The sequence below is a fragment of the Triturus cristatus genome, chromosome 3_1 (assembly GCF_964204655.1).
Source record: "Triturus cristatus chromosome 3_1, aTriCri1.1, whole genome shotgun sequence".
Lineage (NCBI taxonomy): Eukaryota > Metazoa > Chordata > Amphibia > Caudata > Salamandridae > Triturus > Triturus cristatus.
Genome location: NC_140583.1, coordinates 224812166 through 224840125, shown reverse-complemented (window position 1 = coordinate 224840125; position 27960 = coordinate 224812166). Strand labels below are relative to the sequence as shown.

At 44.5% G+C, this 27960-nt stretch overlaps 1 protein-coding gene across 8 annotated transcripts in view; it reads right to left on the bottom strand.

Moving 5' to 3' along the window:
• HERC1 (HECT and RLD domain containing E3 ubiquitin protein ligase family member 1) overlaps positions 1-27960 on the bottom strand; it is a 1817725-nt gene that overhangs the window by 1438281 nt on the left and 351484 nt on the right. For all 8 annotated transcript variants that reach the window (XM_085643727.1, XM_085643730.1, XM_085643731.1 and 5 more), the window contains one exon: positions 21550-21673. In XM_085643727.1, the coding sequence (XP_085499853.1) occupies positions 21550-21673 (124 nt within the window). The remainder of the gene's footprint in view (positions 1-21549; positions 21674-27960) is intronic.

Below are 27960 nucleotides of genomic sequence, written 5' to 3'. Positions count from 1 at the left end.
CGGTCCCGAATTTTTGGGATCGGAAAGACTTACAGACCGGACAGTCTCGAGCCTCGTGTTCCGGTGTAAGGCAAAGGTTGCATACCTCATGAAGATCGGTGTGGGGAAATTTGGACCCACATTGAGGGCACTTTTTGAATGGAGTTCTTTCCATGAGCCAGGACCGGAGCCTGGGCCGCCGTCGACTACTGGAACCGAAGGTTTGTGTCGATGAGAAAATGCATTGATTGAAGAGATCGTGATCGAAACAATACAGCGATTGGGGTGAGGATTGCGCGTCGATCGTCGAACTGGAAGCTGTTCGGAACCGGAGCGCGAAGATCACATCCGAGCCCGATGGTGGAAAAAAAACAATCTGAGGATGGAGCCGAAGCCCATGCGCAATACGGTCCAAAGGAGGAGTCACCGACCTCGTGACTTCCAAAGACTTTCCAAGAGGAAAAACAAACTGTAAACATCCGGGCCCAACACCAGATGGCGATCTATGCAAAGTGTGTAATCTGCAGCTCATATGCCTCGAACACTGTAAAGTTTGGAGTTATGGAATTAGACGTTGTGTGCACATGGGCTCAACAGGGCGGCTGAGCACCTTCCTCCCCAATGTGTATCACGCACTTAGATGGGAAGTCAAGTGCGGTTGGTTTGCAGGGGGGATAAGGGTAAGCAACATAAAAGCATGTTGAAGTTTGGTGGGCATAACAGATGTGCAAGCATGTAACGAAAATAGCCTAAGGAGTATGTCTAGGACAATAGCAGTGAAGCATCAAAGACACAGTGATAAAGAGCATGCACTATGAGTGGAAACTGGGACAGTAAGCAATCTAGCGATGCACAAGGGACAAAGCTATATTTCTTAACATGGAACATCAGAGGGTTGAATGATACACGTAAAATACGAAACGTGGTATCATATTTGCACAGACACCAAATCGATGTAGCGATACTGAAGGAGACCCATTTTACAGCACACACCGGGTTGCTTATGCAGAGAAGAATGAAGGGGAATGGAATTGTATACCAGCTGGATTCACTTCACACGTGCGAGGCATATTAATATGGGTAAAACAGGGTTCAAACATTAAATTACAGACATTAGGGACTGACCCGGGAGGTAGATATGTTATAGCTCACTGACGCAGGGGTGATTTTTGCATAAGGCTGGTGGGGATATACAGACCTAATTATGACGACCCTCAATTCCACCGGACATTGCATAACAAAATTGCTACGTACACGGTGATGCCCACACTCGGAGGGGATATTTAAATTGTGTGCAGTCCTCCGAGATAGATAGGTCTAGAGGCCCAGTACGGCAGAGCTCAGCAGCGGCTAAGGCCCTTGCGGTAAGAGCAGAGGCAGATGATCTACTTGATGTTTGGCACCATTAGCACCCACAGGTGAGGGAATACACTCATTACCCATCAGCCTATGATATCAATACGCACATTGACTACTGGTATGCTACCCATGAGTTAATCCCGCACATAACAGAGTGCACACACTTGGCCCGTACATTTTCAGATCATTCCCCTGTTAGATTACAGATAACACTAGATGAGTTAACACACAGGGTATTTCCCACACTATTCGCTGCTAGAAACAGTGTTTAGGGAAGAATTCTCACAGGAAATAGATCATTGCTTTAATACTAACATTGACAGTGTCCCTAAAATGGCCACCATCTGGGAAGAATTTAAGGTATATATTCGCGGAGTGGTCATATCCAAACACTCAGGAGTACTTCGCTCCATCAGTGGAAGATTACAAAAACGGGAAGTTGAAATAGCTGATCTGGAGAAAGCTGCTCTGAAGGACTCTACTTTGGAAGTGCTGGGCCTCATTAGAAGCAAGATAGACAAATATAATGAAGAAGCATTAACAGAGGAGAATCACTTGGGTAAATATGCAACTGCTAGGGTATATTGGGAGGGTGAAAGACCCAGTGCCACACTGGCAGCATTAACTTGTCCAGCAAAAGGTGCAAATGAAGTAATTGAAATAATAGATCTCCAAGGCACTCTGACACATGGCGCGGAACAAATCGCGGATAGATTCCGCGAATATTATACAGAACTTTACACCTCCCAGCCTGTGTGCACAGAGGAAACAGCAGAAGAATACCTAGAGTATATTAAAATGAGTTGGCTGACTGATGCTCACAGGGAGAGGCTTCTAGCCCCCCACCCCCGCATCCAACTGAGATTTTAGCTGTGCTTAAAGATATGCTCTTTCAGAAAGCACCAGGCTCGGATGGGCTTACAGTAGCTTTTAAGAAGGAATTTCAGGACCAGCTAATACTGCACCTGGTGAACCCGTTCAAAGAAATTGCCAGAGATGGTGTAATGCCCCGAACTATGAGAGAAGCAATACTGATCACATTGTTAAAGCCCAATACGAAAATATATGCAAAGGTGTTAGCAAATATACTTGCTCCCCTGCTTCCCTTAGTTGTCGCTCCAGAACAATCAGAATTTGTTCCGGGCTGGTCGATTACTAGTAATCTGCACACGATGTTTTACACAATACATCGTCGCGATCCAACAATTAGTGGTGCGGCTGTATTCTTAGATGCCGAAAAGGCTTTTGACTCGTTGGAGTGGGGATTCTTGTTGGCAGTGCTTAGGCGTATCGGGCAGTGTTTATTCAACTTGTTAAGGTATTATTTGCTGAACCTACTGCGCGGATACACAGGAACAGGCTGTTTTTCCTCCCCATAAACATCACCAGAGGTACCAGACTGGGATGCCCGCTCTCCTCACTACTGTATGCCCTTGCAGCCGAACCGCTGACTTGTGCCCTAAGGGAATATCAGTCACCGCGGATTATGATTCCCACAATACACACTAGTCATATCTCTGTACACAGATGATACTTTAATATATGTGCACAACCTTGAACGTAACTTAACTCCTATTTTACAGGAGGTGGAACGATTTGGTTCTCATTCCGGCCTTAGAATAAACTGGAGCAAATTGTTAGTGTACCCCTTGACTCCAAATACCACTCCACAACAGGCGGATCATCCAATAACGTGGACTTCAGACCCTATTCGATACTTAGGTATGCAGATTCACACAGACCCTGAGGTGGTGGTAGTTCGGGAGAACTAAGGCTGTGCTATACAGAAACATTAGGACTCAATTGAGAAATGGACCAGGTTGCCGTTGTAGTGATTGGGGCATATATCGCTCATGAAGATGATTGTTCCACCAAGACTACTATTTTACTTTGTCAACTGTTCAATTCCCTTACCAAAGAAATGATTCTGCACATTGCGCACCCTAATGATTAGGCTTGCTTGGGCAACCTTGTGTGCAATGGGAGACACTGATCAAATCATATTCAGAGGGGAGGCTAAATGCACCGGACTTTGAAGTATTCTACAGTGCTGCAAAACAAATGCATGCTCTGTATTGGATCCATAGACCTCACGATGCCCAACACCTATACATAGAAAGGGAAGAAGTGTGCCCGAGCACATTGCTGCAACATCTAATGGGGATAGCAATTAGGAAATACCATGTCATAGATCCTGTAGGAACTACCAGATATCAGTTTCATAGAGCGGCAAGAATGCAGAAGTCCAAACTGTTATATTCCCCGAAGTTGCCTATTAAGTGGTGTGAGTGGCTGAGGAACCAACGGAACAAAGCATTCATTCATGCAAGCTTTAGTTAAAAATAAGAAACATGGGAGACTACTTCACAGAAGGGATGGTTAAGAAATGGGACCAAGTGCATGACACGTTGGAGGTAGCTACCCAACTGGAGAGAGATCACTTCCACAGGGCGTGGCATGGACTCCGGGAAACGCTGGGGGATAGTATGCAGGAACCACCGGAATACACGGTGCTGACATCTATTACAGACACGCTCGCCGCAAAGGGCAATATCGACGCTATACCTACTGATTAGATCGGGTATAAATCATGCACATGAGAAGGACCTACAAGAATGGTGAACTGAGATGGGGGTAGACATAACAGATGAGCAGTGGAAGTACTGCGGTACTAGCACCAAAAAGGTATCACAGAATGGCAGACACCGCTTTGTACATTTTAAATTCCTGCAGAGAGTGTACTATTCACCAGCTAGGTTACACAAATATGGGTTGAGAGAAGACAACTGTGATAGGTGTGGAGTGGAAGGGGCACATTTTACACACCTGGCATGGGACTGCATAGCAATCCAAAAATAGGTGCATTACAGAATATGGCGGATACCCATGACACCACCACTATTGGCACTCCTTGGGTACGTTAAGGCATTACCTAAAAGCACTAGGAAGCTGATAGCAGTGGGCATTTTGTTAGCTAAAAGAAGACTAGCCATGAGATGGATGCGAGGACCAGTTCCCACATTTGCTGAGTGGTGCACCGATCTATCCTATTGTAATACTCAATCCGATAAATATAATGCACTCATACTCACACGAAGTAGACCAAAAAATATCTGGGGATCATACCTCACTCACAGGGCCACTGCAGAAACAATCACTGAGAGTCAGCCCAGCGCCGGAGTTGGCTAGACGTGGCTGTAACTAAATTCAGATTCAGATTTTCTTTATTTCGGCCAAATAGGCCATAAAAAATACAATCATACAATATCAATGTAAAACACACATTTGAGATAAATAGAGCCCGTTAATAAAATCCATAAAAACAGTATACGAAAAATTACACACAAAGCACGATTGAAATTCATTAGACAGAACAATCAATAAGTAGTTTGGACCTAATCTGCCACATAGCCGTTAAAAATTTGGCAACTGCAAATACTATGTGGGGAGCAGTGCTCGTTTTCAATATTCTAAACGAGTTCAAATTGCTCCGTAAACCCAAATTTCTACAAAGGGGCACTAGCCAGTATTTTCTAGGTCTATTGTAGGCTGAGCAGAAAAACAGGATATGAATTTCTTCCTCCTCGCGACTGCGACAACCTGGACAGATTTTATCCTTCTTATTTGACCAATTATGGGTAAAAGTTTTGATGGGGAGAGTCCCTAGCCTCCATTGTATGAACAGTTTTCTGGATAAAATAGGGAAAATAATGTCCATAAAACCTTCAAACTGATATGTATCCTTGAAATTCAAGAACCGATCAGTTAGGATACCTTTGTTAGGTGAAGAGACCAAGGAAGCAAAACATTTCTCCCTATATAGACCCACAAGGCGTTTGCGTGAAACCCCGTGACAGCCTTGTTCAGGAGACTCCCATAATTCGGGGAGTCCCAACCGGTAAAGTTCTTTCTTTACAGAGGCTAGCCACGGGATTTTGTCGCGGTGGTTCATATTCATAACATGTACAAGCTCTTGTCTATAGTGTACAAGCTCAGCAGTGGATCAAAGCCTGTGCCAGAATCTTAGAGGCATTAGTTCCAGGTCATCTTTTATGGGGGGTAGGCCCAGATCTAATCTTAACGGGATGAGGGGTGTTCCTCGGGGGAGGGCCAGGAGTCGCCTTAGAAAATTATTTTCTACATTAGTAATTCCTGTACCCACTTTATATCCCCAGAGTTCTCCTCCATATGTTGCGGCTGCTTTGGCTTGAGTTTTGTACAATTCGACTGCCGGGCTAATAGGTTTATAGGTAGAGGAATTTGCCATCTTCAAAATTCCCCCCCGACAGTTGAGAGAGTTTTATGCGGCTGCTCACAGCGTGAGGTTCCCATGATAAATTCTCATGTAGTGTTACCCCTAAATATTGAAAGGTTTTCACCCTCTCCAGTGTTTCTGAGCTCAGGGATGGGTTAGGTCTGGTTTTCACAGATGGGTTAAATATCATGAACTTGGTCTTCCCAGTGTTGATTTCTAGGCCGTATTGCCTACAGAAAAGACCAAACCCATCTAAGATCCGTTGGATCCCCATCGGAGATTTGGACAGCAGGAGGGTATCATCCGCAAACATAATAGCGGGTACCCGCCTGCCAGCCAGAGATGGGGCATCATTATCGAGAACAGTGTCAAGATGTGCAATGACATTATTAACATAGAGGCAAAACAGGGTTGGTGCAAGGACACAACCCTATCTAACCCCTCTAAGGACCGGAAATTTAGCTGTCAACGCACCCGACCTCCCATACCGGACCTGTGCAAAATTGTTTTCATGGAGCCTGATGATGGCATTTAGTAAGTGGGGCGGGACGCCCAGCGCCATTAGCGTCTCCCATAGTTTCCTCCTAGGAACCAAGTCAAAAGCTGACCTCAGATCCACGAACACCATGTACAACCTTCCCCTCTCAATACTCACAGTTTTCCAATAAAGGAGAACGAGACGGAAGATCTGGTCCATGGTGGACGTGTTTTTTCTGAAGCCAGCTTGAAAGGGACTGAGGATTTTGTTTTCCTCCATCCACTCTGCAAGGTGGTTCAGGAGGAGGCGAGAGTAGATTTTTTGTGGGACGTCTATGAGGCTTATCGGCCTATAGTTGGCCGGGAGGAGAGGGGAGCCCTTTTTAAAAATGGGCACTATCTCAGCCCCCAGCCAAGTGCTGGGAATCTCCATCCCACCCAGGATGGAATTTAAAAGGGTGAGAAGGTAAGGGCCCCAGATCTCTGGGTGTAAACGAAAAAGATCACCGGGTAATCTATCGAGACCAGGGGCCTTCCCCCCTCGCCAGGACCTCAATTGCGCTAACCACCTCTGAGAGAGTAAATTCCATGCCTAGGGCTGGGGCACGGACGGGAGTGAAAACCACATCCCCAACATCAGCATTTTGGGGTGGTTCTTGATAAAGTTGGCCAAAATGGGCCTCCCAAACAGATGCTGCTATGTTTGACTCTATTGCAGCTTTAGGGTCTGCCATACCAGTATTGACCAGGGACCAGAATTTTCTCAGGTCCTTCGCTTCAAGCGCTGCGGTGAGGTCCTGCCATTTATTCCAATCCCAGGCTGCTCGCGCCTCTGCCATGGCTTTCTTATAATTCCTTCTAAGCTCAACCACTTGGCACTTATCCGAGCCTTTTTTAACGCAGTTTATTAATTCGGTCTTAATCTTTTTACAAGATGAATTATACCAGGTAGGGATTCGAGTTTTTTTGTTCCTTAGGGGAAACACTGGATAAAAAACCTCACCTAGAAGAGCCACTAATTCTTCATGGATTAGGGCTAATTTCTCATTGAATTCTAAGTTTCTCGGCTGCGTAATTAGAGTGTCCAGTTCTTCTAGCTTGGGGAGTACTAGCTGATAAATTTTGCTTAAAGACTCCTCTGAGCTCGCCAATTTCCCCATGTAACCCTGCGTCTATTAGAACTAATAAACAAATTCCCAGGGTTCTGAATGGGATCTACGGAAAGTGGTCGGACAGCACCATTAGGATGTGCCATATACAATACAAGTGCATTGTGGTCACTGTCCGTTCTTGTTATTATTCTGAAGTCCAGGACCTTGGACCAAAGACCAGTATCTACAAAAATATAATCCAACCTGGATTCCTGGTTCATCCTATTAAAAGTGCATGCAGAAGGAGTATCAGAAGTGGTACGTCCGTTGCATGCCCTTATTGAAAAATTTAGTGTTAAGGACAAGATTTGAACTACTAGAGGCGACCATATTTTAACATAGGGAGATTCGCAGGGAGGGACACCCCAAAAATCATCTTCCGCTGTAAGGGCGCCTTCCTTAAGACCTTCCAGGGGCTCAAAGTGGCAGTTAAGGTCGCCCCCCGACACGATCTTAAAATCCTTAGGAAGGCTAGCCAGAAAACACATAAGATCGTCTAGTGTGGGGGATTCCATAGCCAAACTAGTAGGAAGGGAATACACGTTAATAATTGCTAGATTAGGAGCATTAGGCCACCTGAGTGGAACACACTGAATGTCTTGCGAGAGGGTCGGTAGACTCTCAGCAGTACACCTGATGTGACTAGCCACCCAGATCGCCAATCCTCCAGAAGGCCTCCCTCTACCAGACCAAATCGCATTTACTTCAAACACTGCATATCCCGGTCTGCACAAAGGTTCCCTCGTCCAGGTCTCTTGGAAAAGACAGATGTCACTAATGCCTATTAGAGAGTCCCAGTCGCTCGTATCGAGTTTGTTGGCAATGCCAGCGACATTCCAAGAAAGAACCTTTAAAGAATCATCAATCTGTTCAAAGCCATGTCCGCCGGATTTCACCAGTACGGCATCCATCATTGGAGTCGGTGGCCTAGGCAGAGATAATTCCAAAATCTGTTGGGCGATAGGGACTGCTTGGGTAGCTGGTGGAGCTATCGGTGTAATGTTAGTACTAATAGGGCATAATACACTCTTTTAGGTGAGTTAGTTTCTAGACCATTAGGGTTAAGGGGTATCAAGTTCTTCCCGTGGTGGGCACCATGATCTTGAATGGCAGTGTCTGTTTCACCTCTCCCGTAGCCCTGTCCCTTATAACGTCAGTCTACCTGGTCGAGACAACTTTATCTATTAGAGTGTAAAAAATTGCCGAAATTAGAAGTAGGAACATTACAAATAGGCCTGACTCTAGAACCGTCAACAGCAGAGCCAACTCGGGTCCAACCATTATCGTTATTCAGAATTGAATTACAAATATTGGGATAAAAATACGACAGGTGGACCACTTCAATGGATGTGAGACCTATGTTCCCGATCCAATTACATATATACGGCACGATGTTGGGATTCCTAAAATTTACAATTATACAGTCCCCGCACATTTCTTGTTGGTTTGACCGATCCATGGAACCCTTCTTACCATGAGGATTTCTCCATTGCAATTAGGAGGTAGTGGCCTATGGATGTTTAACCAACTAGTGACCTTATTGTGTAAGGAATCGTAGGATTCCACCACATTTCCATGGAGCATAGGAACTCCCTTCAAGACAACAGAATATGCTGCCGCTTCCGGAGGCAAATTTATCACTGTACGCCAATTAAGGGGGCTGCATTGCCTGGTTAAAGAGTTTGTTGCATCATGTAATGATTTCTCCTGGCCAGATTTAGGGGCCGGGCAAAGTAAATTCTGCCCGCTAGGGGAACGTGTCGGAAGTTGTTGACTACAGGTTGTTAGGGGAGCAGATTTTAGCAAGGGGACTGGGGGAGCATTTACTTGTGGAGTAGGTATAGTTGGTACAGGAGACAAAATAGCAGGATTTGAAGGTAAGTTCGATGGCCCAGCAGAATCCCCTGCTACTCCGTATGTATCTACTTTTTGGCCAGCAGCTAGACCTAATAATCCCTTGCGCAGATCAATTAGACAAATTTCTATATTAGCCAGGCGGTCTTCCAGGGGAGTAAGCAGTTCCCTCAGTAGGGTGCGAAGATCAGAAACAATAGAATCATGCACCCCTGCGGGTCTTTGTTGGCGGGGCAATTTCCCCCCCAGAATTTGAGAAATCAAGACTCCGGTTTTATGTGGTGGAACTTTGTTAGCTAAATCTTGTTGGGTTCCCCTGGACCTGGAATTTGGTTTAGCGGCTTTACGTTTTTCCCCCCTTGTCATGTAAACCCTTTTTTTCGTTTTGGGGATAGCTCCCTCCTTCAGCCCCTGGAGTTGCTTCGTCACTTCCTTATTGGGACTTATATTCAGATTGGGGGCATCTACCAAGACAGCAGTTTGAGATGTAGGAGCCTTGCAAGATGGAAGAAGTAATATGCTAGGCTCTACATTATCAGAAGAGCCCGATCGATAGAGGAGGTGACAGAGCAATTAATATCCGAAAGAGCAGGAGCAACAGACAAACCATTTACCCCCCCCTGCAGGTAATGATGTGCAATTTGGTGACTTAACGGGAGTAATGGCATGCGCAATTGGTCCCAGAGAAGATCTCCTCACCCAGTCAATTTCTTGGGAGATGCGTCTTTCAAGAATAGAGATCTCATCAACAAGGAGAGCCCCAGCTTTGGCAAAATACGTGTCCAAGGTGCCTAATGGCCTCCCAGTCGCCAAGGCACTCTTGCTCCTTGTTTCTCTGGTAGTCATAATGACACGGAGAACTACAGATATAGTAAAGGCTACAGCCAGCCCGAAATGGCCCAGGCCCTGGCTCGCCCTTGCTCGAACGGCCTCAAACGGCCCGCTCTTTGCCCGGTCTTCGCCCCGGACTGCGTCCCGGGCGCGTCCCGCTAGCGCGTGCAAGCGGAACTCTTGTAGTGGGTGAGAGGTCAGAAGGGGGCGGGGCCGGGAAGAGGAAACAGGTGTGCTAGGTAAACTGGCAGGCAGGCACCCTGGTCCTCGCAGTCCCGGAGTTGAAAGCCTCCGCAATGGCCTCCCAAGGTTCCACGCAGCGTCCCCTCCACTCGGGCAGCTCAGGCAGGGAAGAGACCAGCTCCACAGTGTCCAAAAGGTAAATGGCAGCGAGCCTAAATACTTTGAGCGTGTCGTGTATTTCAGTGTTGATTGATGTGGGTCAACAGACTGCAATTTGTGGCTACTGAGCGAGGTAACAGAGGGAGGATGGCCACTGCAGTAATGGGGGCGGCGAGAAATGGGATTGTTCAGGTGTATCGTCTTGGGGCTTGTACCATTGTTTCTTACTCAAGTGTTAATTGTAATAACAATTGTAATAAAAGATGCTAAGTAATGCCGTCTGCAGTATAAGGAAAAGATTGTAATAGACATAGGCCACTGTATCGATTGATGTGTTTATAAAAAAAGATAAACAAATAAATCGTTTTTTACATTTAACAGTCAGCGCAGTGATATATATAGCATTTGGCCATGCTGTGGTGATAAATGTTCTTTAAAAACCCCAGAGTTGGAGCTCAAGAAGGATTGGTGCTTTTATAATCTCTATTACAGCACCGAAAGCACCCAAAGCTGCTATAGCTGGAGAGGAAGCCGACGAAGCAGGGAGCGGCGGATTACTGAGCGTTGACTGAGCGTTGGCGCTCGTATCGCCCACCTACCCTAAAGGCACCTGGGTGTTCTGCACTCCCGCTATCCCCGCGGCTCCCACGCCGAAGAATCACCTGATTAAGACCGCGATCGGTAAACCTACGGCCGCCGGTAATTACTCTCCAACCCGACGCCGAGCAAAGCTCCTGCATTGAGCTGCGCGGAGCCACAGGTGCCTCCAGCGAGTGGGGTGAGGATCCGGAGGCAGAAGGCGGGTAACAAGCCCCGAGCCCCCAGGGTGTCCTCCAGCACATAGAGGCACTAAAAGGAGGGGGGGGTTTGAAGCAGCTAATAGCTTACTGCTTGCTGCCTTACCTTACCCCGTCCTAACCCCCCCCCCACTCCCCCCCCCAATAACTCTAAAATAACTCTCAAACATTATTTTGACTGGTATCTTTCTCCTAACTACTTATTTGAGAAGACCTTGGTCCGCCCTCCTCCTCCCCCCATAACCCAGACAAACATTTCGGGGATTGGCAGTGCGGCCACAGAGATTTTACAAAAGTTACAGAGAGAGGCCATCGGCGCCCCCCCCCCCCCCCCCTCATCATTCTTTGCTGAGACTGCGAGTGCGGCAGCTGACGGTCAGCATCCGCTGAGAGTGGCCCCCGGGGACCTACGGAGGCGACTCGGGTGCGGCCTGTGGCCTACCTGGGGAGCCTCACCCGCTAATCACCCGTTGTACACTGGCACTGTTGAGAGACTGCATTTGTGCTACAGATACTGGAAGTATTACTTCTTGTCATCGGCTGCAGTTGCCTGTTATATCCACGGCATTAAACTCCTAGTCAGAGAGAAGAGCTGGCAAATTAGAAGACGACGTTGGGAGCAAATTTCAATACTGGGAAAGAGTGGACTTGTGTTTCCCCGCCCCCACTTCGCTCCAACGGTATATAAACAAGCATTTACAATGCAATGGTCTCGGCAATATTATAGGTAGAGCTATTGGTATTGCTCATTATTTTTTTATCATTTTTGTATCCCTAAATAAATGGCATTGTCATTTCTATTGGCATTAGCTTTTTTTTTTGCATATGTGATACCTATTGCATTAGCAGAGATAGAGTGAGGTAGTGAGATAGAGAGAGAGAGTGAGGTATTGAAATAGAGAGTGAGGTAGTGAGAGAGAGTGAGGTAGATAGAGAGTGAGGTAGTGAGGTAGAGAGTGGGGTAGATAGAGAGTGAGGTAGTGAGATAGAAAGAGTGAAAGTGAGTTAGTGAGATAGAAAGAGTGAGGTAGTGAGATAGAGAGTGATTGAGGTAGTGAGTGAGAGAGAGTGAAGTTGTGAGGTTGTGAGCTTCTAATTCTGAACTCTGCATCTTATTGATTTTCGGTCAATGCATATACGCTGTTCTCTTAAACCTACTCTGCACATTTCTTTGAAACCTCGCTGGATTAAGGTCGTTCTGTGTAACACAATACATTCATAACATAAATTAAGCAGTGTGTCCTGCTAAGGAGATCACGTCCGAAGGCCTCACTTGGAGCAGTTTGTTCTGCTCTGTAGTGTTTATCGGCAGCATTGCCTCGTGGTGTTTTTTTCGGATGCCCATCTGAAATACTAGCAGTTGGTAAAGCCGGCGACCATGTAAAGCCTGTGCGTCGCAAGGCTGCAGAGAAATTAGCCAATTGTCTTTCTTTTTTGGTTTCATGCTGCCGTGGCTTGCGTGCTATTGTTTTTACTGCACTGACATTTTCAGAATTCTGCACATTTCTTTATCGATCTGAAAGGTGGGCCCTGCCACCCTTCAGAGTCGCTGGGGTGCTTAACTTGCTAAAATAGTGCAAAGGTCTAAAGTTGTTCTTAGGAGCCCGCCGCTGCCGAATGCCAGGGCTGCAGACTAGTACTATTCATGCCAGTTCTTGATTCTTTCTTCCCTAAACCCACACGTCCTATCTTTTTAGTTCACTCTTGCATGTTCTTTTCCCCCTGCTTTCTCCCCACGTAGCTGATTTATGTTATCGTTATCTGCGTCCTTCTTTCAAACTCTCTTCCTACGCTCCTCAATTTTGCTTTAGCTCGGAGTCGGATACTGTAAAACAAACCCGCTCCCCAAAACTGCTCACCGCCTGTCCAACGTGAGCACCGGACAGAGCGGGCACGTTTCGTCATTTCTGAGGCAGGCCCCCACTGCCCCAGCGCGCGGCGTTGCAGTGTCCTATTGTCCTCACTTTCAGCCCTTAATAGAAGACTCCGGCCTGCAGCCTTTTGACGCTCTGTTGCATATCTCTCAATATGTAGAGCACACGCAACAACAGTACCAACTCGCCTCACATGCAGAACAAATGTATTGCACCCAGAAGCAGTGACACTTCCCACGCACACGTGACAGTGGCAGCCGTTGCACCAGATTCTTCCAAAACACAGACAAGCTTCCCTCCCGCACAACAGACTAAAGTGGGCAACAGAAGCAACGCAAGCATCATTCATGGGGTAAGCGCAGCATGGTCACCCGCACACAGCACACGGACCGAACAGATATTTTAAGTCCGTATATGTTAAGTTCCTGCGTTGCGTAGAGTTTTGTTAATTGTCAAGTTTTGTCATCTGCAGACTCAACACATTTTCAATCGAAACCCCAGTTGAAGCCAAGTTAATCCCGTCAGGCTCGATTCCTCTGCGGCTTGTCTTTGTTTTCTGCTACGGCCAGCAGTCACTTACGAAACGAACTTCGCCGCCGCTTTCCTGCTGCGGCGTTGCAAGAGCAGTCTCCCGCCTGACGTTTTCCGTGGGAGTGGATTTGGGGCGGGGGAGAGAGCCGCTGTCTAACTCACTACCAGGCTCACCTCTTCTCCGGTGTTCTTTCGAATGGGGTCCAAGTTTGCGCCTGCGCTGCCCGGTTCCACCAGCTCTACAAAACAAGATCCTCACAGCCAGAGAACAATCGTCACAGCTAGAGAACAGCAAAACAATGGCGGCTGGAAGAATCGTATCTTTTTCGGATTCGGGGGCGTGTTCATGCTGTTTTAAAAGGGCGTGGCTAAAAAGTGGAAAGAACAGCAAGGAACACGCCCCCGAATCTGAAAAAGACGGAGCCTATTTGGAGGGACGGCTCTCTCCTCCAATGCCTGGCCTCCGTTTAGGAAGCCAGCCAATGGAGGAGAGGCAAAAAGAGAGGCGGGCTAAGGAGCCACTCTAGGAAACATTAAATCTCGACTTCCGGTTCTGCCTTCGGCAGACCGGTAGTCCTCGACCTAAAAACTTAGGACTAGAATTATCCACATGAAAAGATTGGGCACAGAACAGCCCTCGACTAAAAACAAATGCAAAGCCCATCATACAGGAATCGTAACTGGAACCACTGGGATATCAAAATTCTTCTCATGCCTATCAAAATTAAGTACCCCGTTGGTATGAGTCGACCAAAAGAAAATTCAGAGAAAACACTCCTTATTGGAGAATAAATCCTTAATACTAATACATGATCGGGCTCCAGTAGAGGAACAAGAAAGGATTTGCCCTATCGAACATGTGAAAGGACATCAATCATCAGACCTGCAGAAACAAAAGTCACAAAAGGCAGAGGAGAGAGCTCACAATTTCAGTAAATGATTTTACCCAACCAGATATAAATACTAATTTATTTCCTCTTTGAGTACCTCTAGAATCAAGAAAGGAGGCTCTGTTGATACTTAAAAGTACCCTTAACCACACACCTGATCAAAAAGAAAATCTGTCTCAGTCACCAGATTTTCCACTGCACTCACTCAAAGACAAGATACAATATCTAGTGCACTTTTTACTTTCCATTTTTTTTTTAAAGAATCTATACAGGCTCTGATGGAAAACTGTATGGACAACTCTGATCAGATAGTGGAAACCCAAGCAGGTATTCTTCAATATCTAGTACATAAAAAGCGGGAAAAACAACTCAAATACAAAGAACAATCTTCACCAATGAAACTAGAAAACACAGATGAGGAAACAAAACAAAGAATGGAACCTTCTCCGCCAACTAAATCATACTTTCCAATAAAAATTCAAAGATCTACGCAGACCACCAGGGTTGCTGGTAACAAAGATATAATTAAAGTGCCCCTCGATGAAAAAATGTATTCACTCCGGAAATTATTTAAGGAGTCTTCAAGTGACACCAACTTAAAAAAAAGTATTTCATTCTTTCCAACCTTTGATCAGAAAAGAAACCAAACCACGACGTCATATTCCTGATACGGAGGCAACAGTTACTTCTGAATCTCCGATTGTATCAGAGACCGGACTGCAGCCAAAAAACAAAAGGTAAAGAAATGTAAAAACAATTGTAAAGACAAAGGGAGCAAGAAGAGAACAAAACGAAGACCATCTCGGCAATCTGCAAGGAAAATAAAATTCCATCCCATCACGTCACCAGAAAGGGAAACGGAGGTTAAGTCTCAACTTTCAAAAACCCCAGAGATCGCCTTAACAAAAGATCAGTCACTTTGTGTACATAATTCTAATGCTCCTGTAGTGCAAATAAATCCTCTTGCTCCAATATTTACTACAGGCTTCACAGGGACCCCTTTCAGGCAAACAATCTAGGCAACGAAGACTATTCGTCTCCAGGAAATTCACATGAAAACTCGATTGCTTCCTATACTGTGGAAATAACCGATTTGTTTTCTGTACGAAACCTTTAAACCGTGGGAGAATATTAAACTTGTTGCAGAAAATTGACCTACTGCACGGCCTAACACCTTCGGAAATGAAATTAATGTAGTTTCCAAATAAACCTCAGTTTACGATGGCAAATGTTGAATTTTGGTCTAAAGTGATACCTTCAATTATCTTAAAGGAGAAGGATACCATCCATAAATATGGATTTGACGTGGTCAAATTCAAGGAAAATCGAAATCGCCCAAAAAATCAAAACATACTAACAGACACTAGGACCACGTGTAGCACCCACACTCCACATAGTGCAAGTGCACAAGCAATAGTACCTGGAGGAACACTAACTGTGTCTGTAAGTAACAGGGAACGATAAATTTTGGACCTCACCCAAGAAAACCTTTAGGCCACATTCCCATAATCTTTCATGGTCTTGGATATCTAAAAACCTGTATGACTATAAGCCGGGCAAGGCAAACAAGCTTCCTTTTTAGCAGATCTTTAACTGTTGCATCATGGAATATAGCCGGGAAAGACCCTGGAATACTACCACTGATCTTAGAAAACTCAACGTCAATAGTGACCTTGCAAGAGACGTGGGCAATAGCATCCTTTGACCAAAAAGACTAGATCATGTATGATCTCCCGGCGGAGGCAGTGAGAAGCGGCCACGCAAAAGGAGGCCTTGCCATTTTACTGAAGGAAGATATGTTTTGGGATCAGGAAGTAGTTAATATGTGTCTGCCAAATATCCAATGTATAAATATTAAGTATAAGAAAAAGACTGCTGACTCTATGCACGATCTCCTTATCGTTAATGTTTATATCGCCCCGGGACCTGCGAATGACCATGTAATGATCAAAGTTTTTACCGAAATTGACTCTGTTATACATTCTATAGGATTCCCTTCAGTATTGATAACGGGGGACTTTAATGGGAAAATTTCTAATACCCTGTTGTCTGAATGGAGCACTTATGCATATGAGGATAAATTGTTAATTCCATCACCGTTATTCCCTTCAGAGATCAAGGCTGACAAAAGAGGGAAAATGTTAATTGCCTCGGTGGCGGTCTTAAATGGGCTGATCCTAAACGGAAGGATGGAAGGCGATATCCCCGCGGCTTATATCAGAAAGGGACCGTCTAGTACATCCATCCTCGATTATGTAATCTGCAGTCTGGATCTCTATGGGATGATGCAAACACTGACCGTTAAAACTGCAAAAGTAAGCGACCATGCAATTTTGTTATTGACAACTAAGATCCGGTTACAATCCTCAGATATATGGTCTCTGACACAGCAAAATGCAACCACAGAAATCTACTCCAAGAACTGGCAAATAAAGTGGAACTCTAAATCAATTTAAAAAATAAATTCCGCTATCATTTCTTCAATATTGACTAACCGTAGCACAGACCCGATAACCTATGAGAACACGATTGACGAGACCGCCCACACAGTTAGGAGCGGGATGTGTAAGGGTAAATTGGCCCCAAACCACTGAGACAGCATAACCTAAGTTAAATTGATTAGGCTGCAATTAAAAAAAATATTCTGGAGTCAGACAGAAAGAAGTTGTAAAGTTGAAAAAAGCGCGTCAACGGCAGATGGAGAAAACTAGGCGTGCACAAACTGATAAAAACTGGGTGGATATTCAAATAGCAGTGAACCAAAAAAACTTTAAGGAATTCTGGAGGATCATAGCAGAAGCAACAGGCACACTGAAAGCTAGTAACTCCTCTCCAGTTCCAACATCGGAGTGGGAAAAATATCTCCTCGAGCTCTATAATCCAAATCTTTATGACCTGGCAAATTCATTACAATCCGGCTACAGAAAAGAGGAACAATTCCCTGATATGATAGCACCATCAGGCAGCAAGATCAACTGCAGCAATGGGTCCTATAATATCCCCATTAAGGTTCTTCAAAGCAAGCTTGAAGACTGGAGCAAGATTTGGGCTCCGGTATTCTCCCACTGTCTTTCCACCGGGAGAATCCCAAAATCATGGCAAGGGAGCATTGTGGTGCCTATCCTAAAAAAAGGATCCCGATTACTCCCAATAACCACCGACAGATAGCCCTCTTGGATGCTATAGGGAAGATCTTTGCTAAATGCATGCTGGAACATCTGAAAGACTGGGCATTTTCTACATGAGCGAAACCAACGACTCAGGCTGGCTTTCGACCAAAGCTCTCTGTGATCGATAACATCGCAGTGTTACAAACAGTCATGGACAAATATGTAGTAATGAAGAAGCAAGCAGTTTATTGTGTTTTTGTCGATTTTACCACGGTCTTTGACCGCGTAGACAGGCCAACTCTATGGACTAAGCTAGGGAAGCTTGGAATACCGAACGACTTGCTCACCATAATCATGGCATTACATTCTGCAACTTGGTGTAAAGTTCAGCTGGGGGGTGAAAAAGGGTTGACAGGGCCTTTTGCTACAAGGAACGGCCTTAAGCAAGGCTGCGTCTTAGCCCCATTTTATTTTCCTTATACATAAGAGAGCGCCCAGAGTGCTTACAAACAATCAATAACGTCCCACCAAAAATAGCCTCCTGCAATATGCACCTTTTAATGTACGCTAATGATGTAGTAATAATGAATTTTACACCGGTAGGTTTACAAAAAAATCTTAATGCTCTAGATAAGTATGCTAAAGACAGTTATCTTATACCAAATACCTCTAAAACTAAAGTCCCCCCCCCCCATTCAGTGGTAGAAAGCACTAACTGTACTATAACTAGACATTATACAGGAAACCTCTAGAGGTTGTTAAAGAATATGCTTACCTGGGGAGAATTTTCACACAGACCTTACAAAATTCGCCCCACCTTGGACACATCAGCCTAAAGGCTGAAGCCCACGTTGGTGGACTATTGAGATTCTATTACTCCTCAGGTAATAGACATTCCACTCCTCTGCTTGAGGTCTACCACTCAAAGATACCACCAATTTTGCTATAAGCTCTGGAATATATCCTGATTGAGGCATGGCCCGACTGAATGTAAAAGAAGGGACTCTACTGCGTAAATTGCTAAGGGTCAACCAGTCAGTACCCGTCCAAGCAATTCGCCTTGAGCTATCTATAGACAGCGTGAATGCAAAAGCCATTATAAATATACTTCGCTGGGCCTATCATCTTTTACATGCAAATCAAGGGACTATAAGGTATGTCCTGAAATTGGAGACTTTTAGAGACGATGCACCCCAGCACACTTTTAATAAGAACTTAAATATTTCACTAACTCAGTCTGGCTGCACGATTGCACTATTGAAATCTATGACCCCCTTACATCTGAAGCTTCATCTAAAGAACCTGACCACAAGATAAAGCTATGAATTAGATTTAGACCACTGTTCTCGGCTAAAATATTATGCACACTTTGCAGATACTCTACAATATAAAACTTTGCAACGGTACATTCGCTTTTCATTAGAGCACATGGTCAGGCCATAGATTTAATGAGGCTAGGCATCGTACCCTTGAAGACCCTGACTTTTAAATGGGACAAATCGGATAATTCCACAGAAACTTGTGATTGATGTAATGGAGGATGGCAGGATTTAGTACATGTGTTATTCATTTGTCCAAACTTCATTCAGGTAAAGGCCCGGCGCCGGCATTTAAAGCCCATATGTTTTAGACATAATCTTAGATCTGCAAGAAGTTTAATTGAGTTTTGTAAATCTCCGCCAGATTAATTTACCTGTTATAATTTATATAAGTTTTTTTAAAAGTTTCTTAAAATTGTTTGAATATTGAATAAGACAACTGTTTTATCATTTTATAATCATGTATTTGTTGACCTCAGTTGAGGTCTAAATCAAATTCAATAAAATTCTGAATTCTGCTATAGCATTACATCAGTGCACAATCTAAGAAAATGAATACTTGTGTGACATCACAGCCTGAACCCACTTCTAGGCATATGCCTAAAGAAAGCAGATTACTTGTAAACTGAACATCTTTGTAGCGGCTGTTCATTCAACAAAACTCCACAACTTCTGCACCCACGAAGCAGCAGCCCCTGACTCTCTAGCAACAACACCCTCCCCAGTTAAAAAAAACAGTTTTCACAAGTTATGATGCTAAAATTACTGACAATATAAAATTGTGCATGAGCAAATTTCACAAGTGGTATTTTCCAGAACGACGTTCTGAATGACCTCTTACATTGTGAGCTCGAGCAAAACGTTTCCTTAGAAACAACAGCCCTATTGGTGTGCTATTCCATAGATAAACAAGCATTGGCATAGCTAAAAGGTTTCACCAATGCAAAATCTATTGGTTTTGTCAATGTTTTTCTTTTCATATGTTGCACAGCAACTGGGTTTCTGTGCAACATGGCTTAAAGTAAAAAATATTTATATATTTTTTACAAAAAGTGCTATAACGTGACCAGCATTGACTGCGTCATATCGCTTAATTATTTTTTTTTTTTAACTTTAAGCCCTGTTGCACAGAAGCTCAACTGCTGTGCAGCATGCAAAAAAACATTGACAAAGTCAATAGATTTTGCATAGGCGAAACCTCTTGGCTTTGCCACTGCTTTACACAAAAAGACTTTCAAAATCATGTTCCTTAATGCATGAATGTGAGGCAGCAGATGGGCTAGAGAAGTTGTGTCACCCTTCGATAGCCATTTTTCTGGACTGCCTTACATTTTTATCCAGTGAAATAGAGGATATTTAGGTCTACCGGAGGTGCTCCACATTTTGACAGACCTTCAACAAAAGCTTACCCTTGACCTACACAATGCAGACCCGAAAAATTCATATTAGTACGGTTGAGACTTTTTTAGGACATAGCACAAAGCAAATGTGGCTGGCTCCATGTACAACACCAAGTGAACAGCGAGTCAAATGCACATAATCTAGTTAACTCACAGTAGCGCAAATCTTGCTGAATGGCAAGAGTTTAAGACCTTGAAGCCTAGTTTGACTCATCCCACAGCCCATAAAATTCAATGAGTAAAGGTCTATGCACAAAGGCTTATTAGATGTGCCTCACACATAGAGAACCATTTCAAGCACTGTGTCAAGCCTCATGTCTTCAACAACCTTACTCAGTAAGTGTAAGGCTCATATTGGAAAATAATTATCTGCATAAAGAGGAGCTGTGAGGAAGTGTGGTGTGCAGCTCGTGACTGCTGATGTGTGACTGGTATGTAAATAAATGAATGATTGGGAGTTCTTCAGGAAATCGCTGAAGAATGCTGAAGGACCCACTTCGAGATGTTTTTAATATGAACGTTAAGCACATTTTGTTTACAAATCCCTAAATCAATCAGGGCGATTTCCCTTTAAAGGGTATATTTTCTTAAACTGTAGTAGCCGCGATATAAATGCAATATAAACTTGCAGCCCGTTCTCGTACCTGTGTTGTGTGCTTAGACATCACAGACATTACAAACAGACATCACAGACAGATAAGACACACACACACACACACACACACAGATCCCTGAGTTACCAGCCCTTCCCCTGCACATAACCCGAACAATGTTATGGTGATTCAGAGTTGGAAACAACTCGAAGTACAGCATAAACACAGCCAGTGTAAAACAGAGCGGTGTTAGGGCAGAATCAGCAATCTGAAAACGGCTGTAAGGCAGGAAGGGTTGGGGGACGGGCAAGCTATGAGGAGAGAGAAAAGAACACAATAGTTAGTGAGGGTGGGTGTGGGTGCCAGGAACAATGTGAGAATAGCACTGGGAAGGGGGAGGAGACGGCCTGCAGATGCACTTCTATAGAATGCTAGATAGCCCATTAAAAACAAAAAAAAGTACCTTCTAAGTGTGTAAAAGTGGAAGGACGATGGCCACTGGCCAGTGACTGGAAGCTGTACTTGGGCTATGCTCTATGGCATGGACAGTCAAAGCAGGTGAGCATGCAAAGCGAAAGCAGATCACATGCAGACGAATTAGAAGCATGTGAATAAGTGTGACATTGGATTCAACAAATGGAACGCAAAGGTAAGTGGGCGAGTTCTCAGCCCCTTTTAATATATATATATTTTTTAAACAAGAGATTTCGCAAGCACAATGCAAGCGCTATGCAGGCGAAACATAAACAAATATATTTAAATGCTCCATTAAGTCAGGAATACCTACCAGTGTTGAGTACCCTTCTTCATCTGACTCCGGCTGAGATAAATCAGATTCACTTCTTGATTTATTTAGTCTGTAGCTTGGGCCGGAATGTATCAAGTGACTTTCTGCAGAAAGGCTCTCACTCCTATATTGTAAGAAAGAAAATCCTGTTTAAATATTTAATTATTCTATAGTACAAAAATGCCACTATATTCTACAGTACAAGTTTTCACAATAATAATACAACAACGCTGAGTTGGACAAAGGCATGAACCCATAATAATGGTTGTCTACCAACGTCCTCCTTTGCGGGTTAGTATTAAACAGGTACAATAAGTGATATTGATTATAGGGTAATGACAGGTAAGTTCTTGATAACTAGCTCTAAAACATATTACGTAAATAATTCATAAAAACCCTATGCCCTATAAATATTTCCCTCAGAATCTCTACTCCTTAAACTCTAAACCTGACCCTCACTGCAGCTAACTTAATTTGTAATGCTTATAGTCTCAGTAAGAAAACAAGTTACTTACCTGTAACTTTGGTTCTCCAGTATTGGAAACTTTCATAGATTCCCATGCTTGTATCATTCCCCGTCGTTGGAATGGGAGACCCCGGTATACATAAAATAGCAATAGAAACCATTACCAAAACAGAACCTAGGCCTAGGCCCATTCTTGTTTTGCAACCTATCCACCACTTTTTGTAAAAGAGACCAAAAAAAAAAAAGAACAACCAATCAGATTAGCCTCACCCCCTAGAACTCTCCTGAGAGAAGCTCAGAACCTCAGATTTTCGTAGCCCTTGTGTAACCAAACCACTGAAGATGGTAGAGGCTGAGCTTTCCCAGGCGAGGCGGGTGGGTCGCATAGGAATCTATGAAAGTTTTCAATACTGGAGATCCAAAGTTACAGGTAAGTAACATGTTTTCTTACTCCAGTATTGGAACTTTCATAGATTCCCATGCTTGTATCAGAGTAGCTAGCAGTTATCAGCACATATTTGGAACCTTTACCAATATCGAACTAGGAACAAAGCCATAATAAACAAATCATGAAGACATTCTCAACATACTTAGAAATTTCAGAAACATAAATGCATAAGGTTAATAAATGTGCTAGAGCTGATAAAACAGTAACATGGAAGGAGGGATGAAAGGGAAAGCTCACCGCTAGTGAAAGAGGCTCCTCAGGACTGCTTGGCCGACTGCTGTGTCACTCTGCATCGCAGAATCCAGGCAGTAATGCTTTGTAAACGTATGTGTACTGCTCCAGGTCACCACACGGCAGATCTCCCGGATAGGAACACCAGCAAAGAGGGCTGTAGAAGAAGACATCGCCCTTGTGGAATGAGCACAGACTCGCCCTTCCAGGGGCTTGCCCGCTGTCTTGTGACAATATTGGATAGCATTAGTGATCCAACGAGCTATCCCCTGCTTGGAAAGGGGCAATCCCTTACGAGGATCACTAAAAGACAAAAACATTTGAGAAGACTTTCTGAAGTCTTTAGTTTGTTGAAGATTGAACTTTAAACACCTCTGAATGTCCAGAGAGTTAAGTGCTTTCTCTGCTGGAGTGTCCGGTTGAGGGAAAAAAGTCTTAAGAATTACCGGCTCATTCAAATGAAAGTCCGAAGGAACTTTAGGAATTAATTTTGGGTTAGTACGTAGTACCACTGTTCCTCTTTTGAAATGTAGAAAGGGTTCCTGAATGGTGAGAGCCTGCATTTCTCCCACACGCCTCGCAGAAGTCAAGGCTAGAAGAAGCGCTACCTTCCAGGAGAAGAATTTCAACTCTGCTTTGTGAATCAGTTCGAAAGGAGGCTTCATAAGCTGGGTGAGAACCAAGCTCAGATGCCAAAGAGGAGGAGGAGGCTTGACTGGAGAAAAAACTCTGAAAAGTCCCTTGAGAAACTGTTTAACTATCCTTGCCGACCAGAGGGAAGGGCATGAAGACGTGCGTCTGAAGCGAGAAATTGCCGCCAGATGCACTTTGATAGAAGAGTGAGCCAGACCCACTTTTGCTAATGATAGAATGTATGGAAGAACTTCATGCGGCTCTGATTCAAAAGGATGGAGGCCATTGTGTTGACACCAGATACAAAAACGCTTCCATTTTAATCTGTAAGTCTTATTCGTACTTGGGGCTCTTGCCTGAGAAAGTACCTCTTTACATTCTGCTGAGAGATTCAGACCAAGAAATTCTCGCTGCTCAGGAGCCATGCTGAGAGCTGAAGTGACTGAGGATCCGGATGCCAGACTTGGCCCTGGGACATCGTCAGCAGTGAAGGAATCGGCTGCAAGGGCAGAGGAAGGTCCACGGAGAGAAGGTGAAGCTCTGTGAACCAAAACTGTCTGGGCCACGCAGGGGCTATCAGAATCATCCTGCACGGTTCTGCCTTGAGCTTCCTGAGAAGTCTGGGGATCAGAGGAATAGGGGGAAAAGCGTAAACAAATGCGACTGCCAAAGGCCATCGAAAGCGCATTCCCCAACGATCCCGGATGGTGAATACTGCTTGCATAGAACCAGCATTTCCTGTTCTCCGGAGTGGCAAAGAGATCTATGGAAGGTGTGCCCCATCTGTGAAAAACCTTCCGAAGAGTGAAGTTGTCCAGTTCCCACTCGTGGCTGACAGACTTCAGTCTGCTGAGAGTGTCTGCTGCTTTGTTGAGGACACCTGGAAAGATGTTCCGCTCGGAGTGATATTTCTTGCAGAATTGCCCACTCCCAGATTGCTTGGGCTTCTTGCGACAACAGTCGAGATCTGGTGCCTCCTTCTTTGTTTATATAATGCATGGCTGTTGTGTTGTCCGTGCGTATAAGAACTGTCAACTGTTGAATTTGTGGAAGAAAGGCTTGCAAGGCTAGGCGAATTGCCCTGAGCTCCAGCAGATTGATATGCAACAGACGCTGCTGAGACTGCCACCGGTCACTTACATGAAGATTATGGAAAGGCTGGCTGGCCTTCAAAAAACTATTGTTTGATGCAGGATAAAGGAATATGTCGTGAGCATATGGAGTGCATGAATATATTCTGAAAGGAACTGTTGAACAAAGCTCGTAACATTTATAAGTATTGCAATAGTAGCATTTCCTCAGAACATTGTGGTCTCAATTTTATTTGGATATAAAAAGTTACGAAATAGAATCGGGTTGGATAATAGCTTTTCCTGATGACAAGGAGAAGAAAGCTGCCTGAGGTGCTGTTAATGTTGTATTGAAATGGTGAACTCATGATATTGTTCTTCACATTCACTTTTGTTGTATACGTATTCTCTGGCAGAGGGACAGCGAGTGAGCAGGACCTTGGCTCTTCCATCCCCTGTTTCCTCCTTCCGAAAGAGTCCACGAGGTGGGTGGCCCAGATAGGAGACACTTCTAATTAAAGGGGTAATATAGTACCAAAACTTACCTTGCTCTTTTATCTACAGAAATACAACATACAACCAGGTGTGTGATATTACCAGAATTTCCCGAAGCCTTATTTCTTTCTTTTACAGGTAGCAGGCAATAGAAATTAGAATTTTTTTCTGGTTAAAAAGGAGACAGGGGGAGAATAGAGAATGCACTCCAAGTAATTATCTGTGGTATCATTATCTGTCTTGTTGTCATTTCAGATCTCCCTCCCTGCTGTCCCCTTCCTACCCTTCCCTCGCTTGACCACTCCATGGAGTCTGTGTAACTATAATCAGACCGTGGTGGTGTCAAGAGGTGGACCATTACATACGACGCGCGATCCTGAGGATTCCTGGCCACGACAGAAGGACAGACCTTGAGAAATGTTTTCTTTGGTCATCCACCATGACGCAGCCTCTTTCATGGCCTCGGTCACGGAGATCTTGTCGTCGAAGGATCCGTCGACTTGGCGCCGCTGCAAGTCTAACTCTTCTTGAAGTGGACGCATTCGTAATCTGCAGTGAGGAATCAGGGGTATGCATGAGGCGATGGAACCCAGCAGGGATTTGTAGAGGCGAACTGAAAGTGACCTTCTTGTTAACAGTCGGGACGCCATGGACCTCAGCTTCTCTTGCCTCTCCAAGGTCGGAAAAGCCTTGTTTACGGATGTGTTTAGAATGGCTCCCAGAAATCTGGCTGTCCTCAACGGACTGAGAGAAGACTTCTGTTTGTTGACTGTTAGACAAAGATTGGCAAACAGGCGTGTACACGTTAGGACTGTTTTCTCTGCCGCCTGTTTGGTAGGAGCTTTTAGCAACCAGTCGTCCAGGTAAATGAAGACCTGAAGCTTTTGTTTCCGTAGAAAGGCTGCTACCGGAGCTAATACCTTTGTGAAGATCCGAGGAGCGGATCGCAGTCCAAAGGGAAGAACCCTGAATGGAAACTGAAGCGTAGAAACCTCCTGGGAGCTGGGTGAATGGGTACATGAAAATAAGCGTCCTCTAGATCCAGAGTGGCCATGAAATCCCCCGAGTTGAGAAGTCGAAGGATGTCTTGTAAAGAAAGCATCCGAAAGGATTGTTTGATGAGATAGGTGTTGAGCTCCTCAGATCTAGTATAGGGCGCCACTTTTCTAACGTCTTCCGGATCAGGAAGAACCAGGAGTAAAACCCCTTTCCCCATTGAGAGATAGGGACCGGTTCTATAGCTCCTTTGAGGAGCATTTGATGGACCTCTAACCGTAACAGACGAAGATGTTTCGATACTGTGGCGCGAGGGGGCTTGGATGGTGGTGGTTGGACAAACTCCTGGGTATGGCCATAACGAATGATGTTTAATACTCAACGGTCTGATGTTATTTGTTGCCAGTTGTGGAGGAAATATGAAACTCTGCCTCCCACTGATGACACAGGAGTAGGGGGGGCAGTAGTCAGAGCCACCAAGCCGCTACTGGCACTTAGAGTTGTCTCTGCCCTGGCGGCCCTGCCTTCCTCTATTGTTCGAGCGAGAGAAAGAAGAGGAAGATTGATTCTGCCGTTGGTTGTAATTCAGCTTGTAGGAATGAGACTGGGAACCATACGAGGAGTACCGTTGTTGTTGGTAACCTCCCCTATATGAAGAGTTACCTCTTCCCCTCGCTCCTCTGAATGGGAACTTGCGGTATTGCAGAGTACCTAAGGATTTTGCTGTTTCTGTATCCTTCTTATTATCTTGGAGCGCATCATCTATATCACGGTTACTCATAGTACGGCCCGCGGGCCGCCAGCGGCCCGGCAAGCCTTCCTTGGCGGTCCGGCAAGCCTTCCTTGGCACAGGTAGCACATGCTTTAAAGAGGGCCTTCTTCTCTTTATCCGACATCCTGAAGAATTTGAAGGCAAAACTGCTGAAAAAGTTGTTAGACTCCAAGTTCTAGGACAAAAACTGAGCAGAGCTCAGTGGAGACCTCCCTTGCACAACGTGCATTAGAACACCTGAGATTCTGAGCTTCTCTCAGGAGGGTTCTAGGGGGTGAGGATAATCTGATTGGTTGTTCTTTTTATTTTTGGTGTCTTTTACAAAAAGAGGTGGATTGGTTGCAAACAAACAAGAATGGGCCTAGGCCTAGGTTCTGTTTTGGTAATGGTTTCTATTGCTAATTTATGTATACCGGGGACTCCCATTCCGACGACGGAGAATGATACAAGCATGGGAATCTATGAAAGTTCCAATACTGGAGTAACAAAGGGAAGGGTAGTGAAGCATGCATGCAACCATCAAGATATCAACATATTTAAGAAAACATTACAGGTAAGTAACTGTACTTTCAAGAAGTACATTCTATGTGGGGAGCAAGAAAGATAATTAACAAATCAGTCAGGAATTCTCAGATGAGATACTATATGACTTTCTCATTTGTTTTATCTTTTTTAATCTGCACTGTTGGTTCTTGGCATCCCCTGTATTATGTTTCATTACATAGATATAGAGATATGTATGTATATAAATGAATGAAAATAAGTTACTTACCTGTAACTGTAGTTCTCCTGTACAGGAATCTTTCACAGATTCACATGCTTGAATCACTCCCAGTCATCGAGATTGGAGTCCTACGGTATATTTCCATAGCAATGTCACACATAAAAGGCCCAAGACCTCTTAGTTTTGTAACATATCGTAGTCACTGTCAAAATAGAGACTAAACATAAGTTTCAATCAAAAACGTTGTCCTACCATCCCTCCTGTGAGAAGCTCTATTGCCTCAGATTTTCAAAGCTATGTAGCAGAGAGAGCGAGCGCGAGGGATCGTGCGAGTGAGCAAGAGAGAGTGAGTGAGAGAGTGAGAGAGAGAGAGGGAGAGAGGGAGAGAGAGCGAGAGAGCGAGAGATGAGGTTGCAGGGGAGGATGGTGGGTCTCACGTAAATCTTTGAAAGATTCCAATAATGGAAAATTAGAGTTACAGGCAAGCAACGTCTTTTCTTACTCCATATTGTAACTTTCATAGATTCACATGCTTGAATCAGATTAAATAGCAGTTAATAAGCACATTGTTTCTAG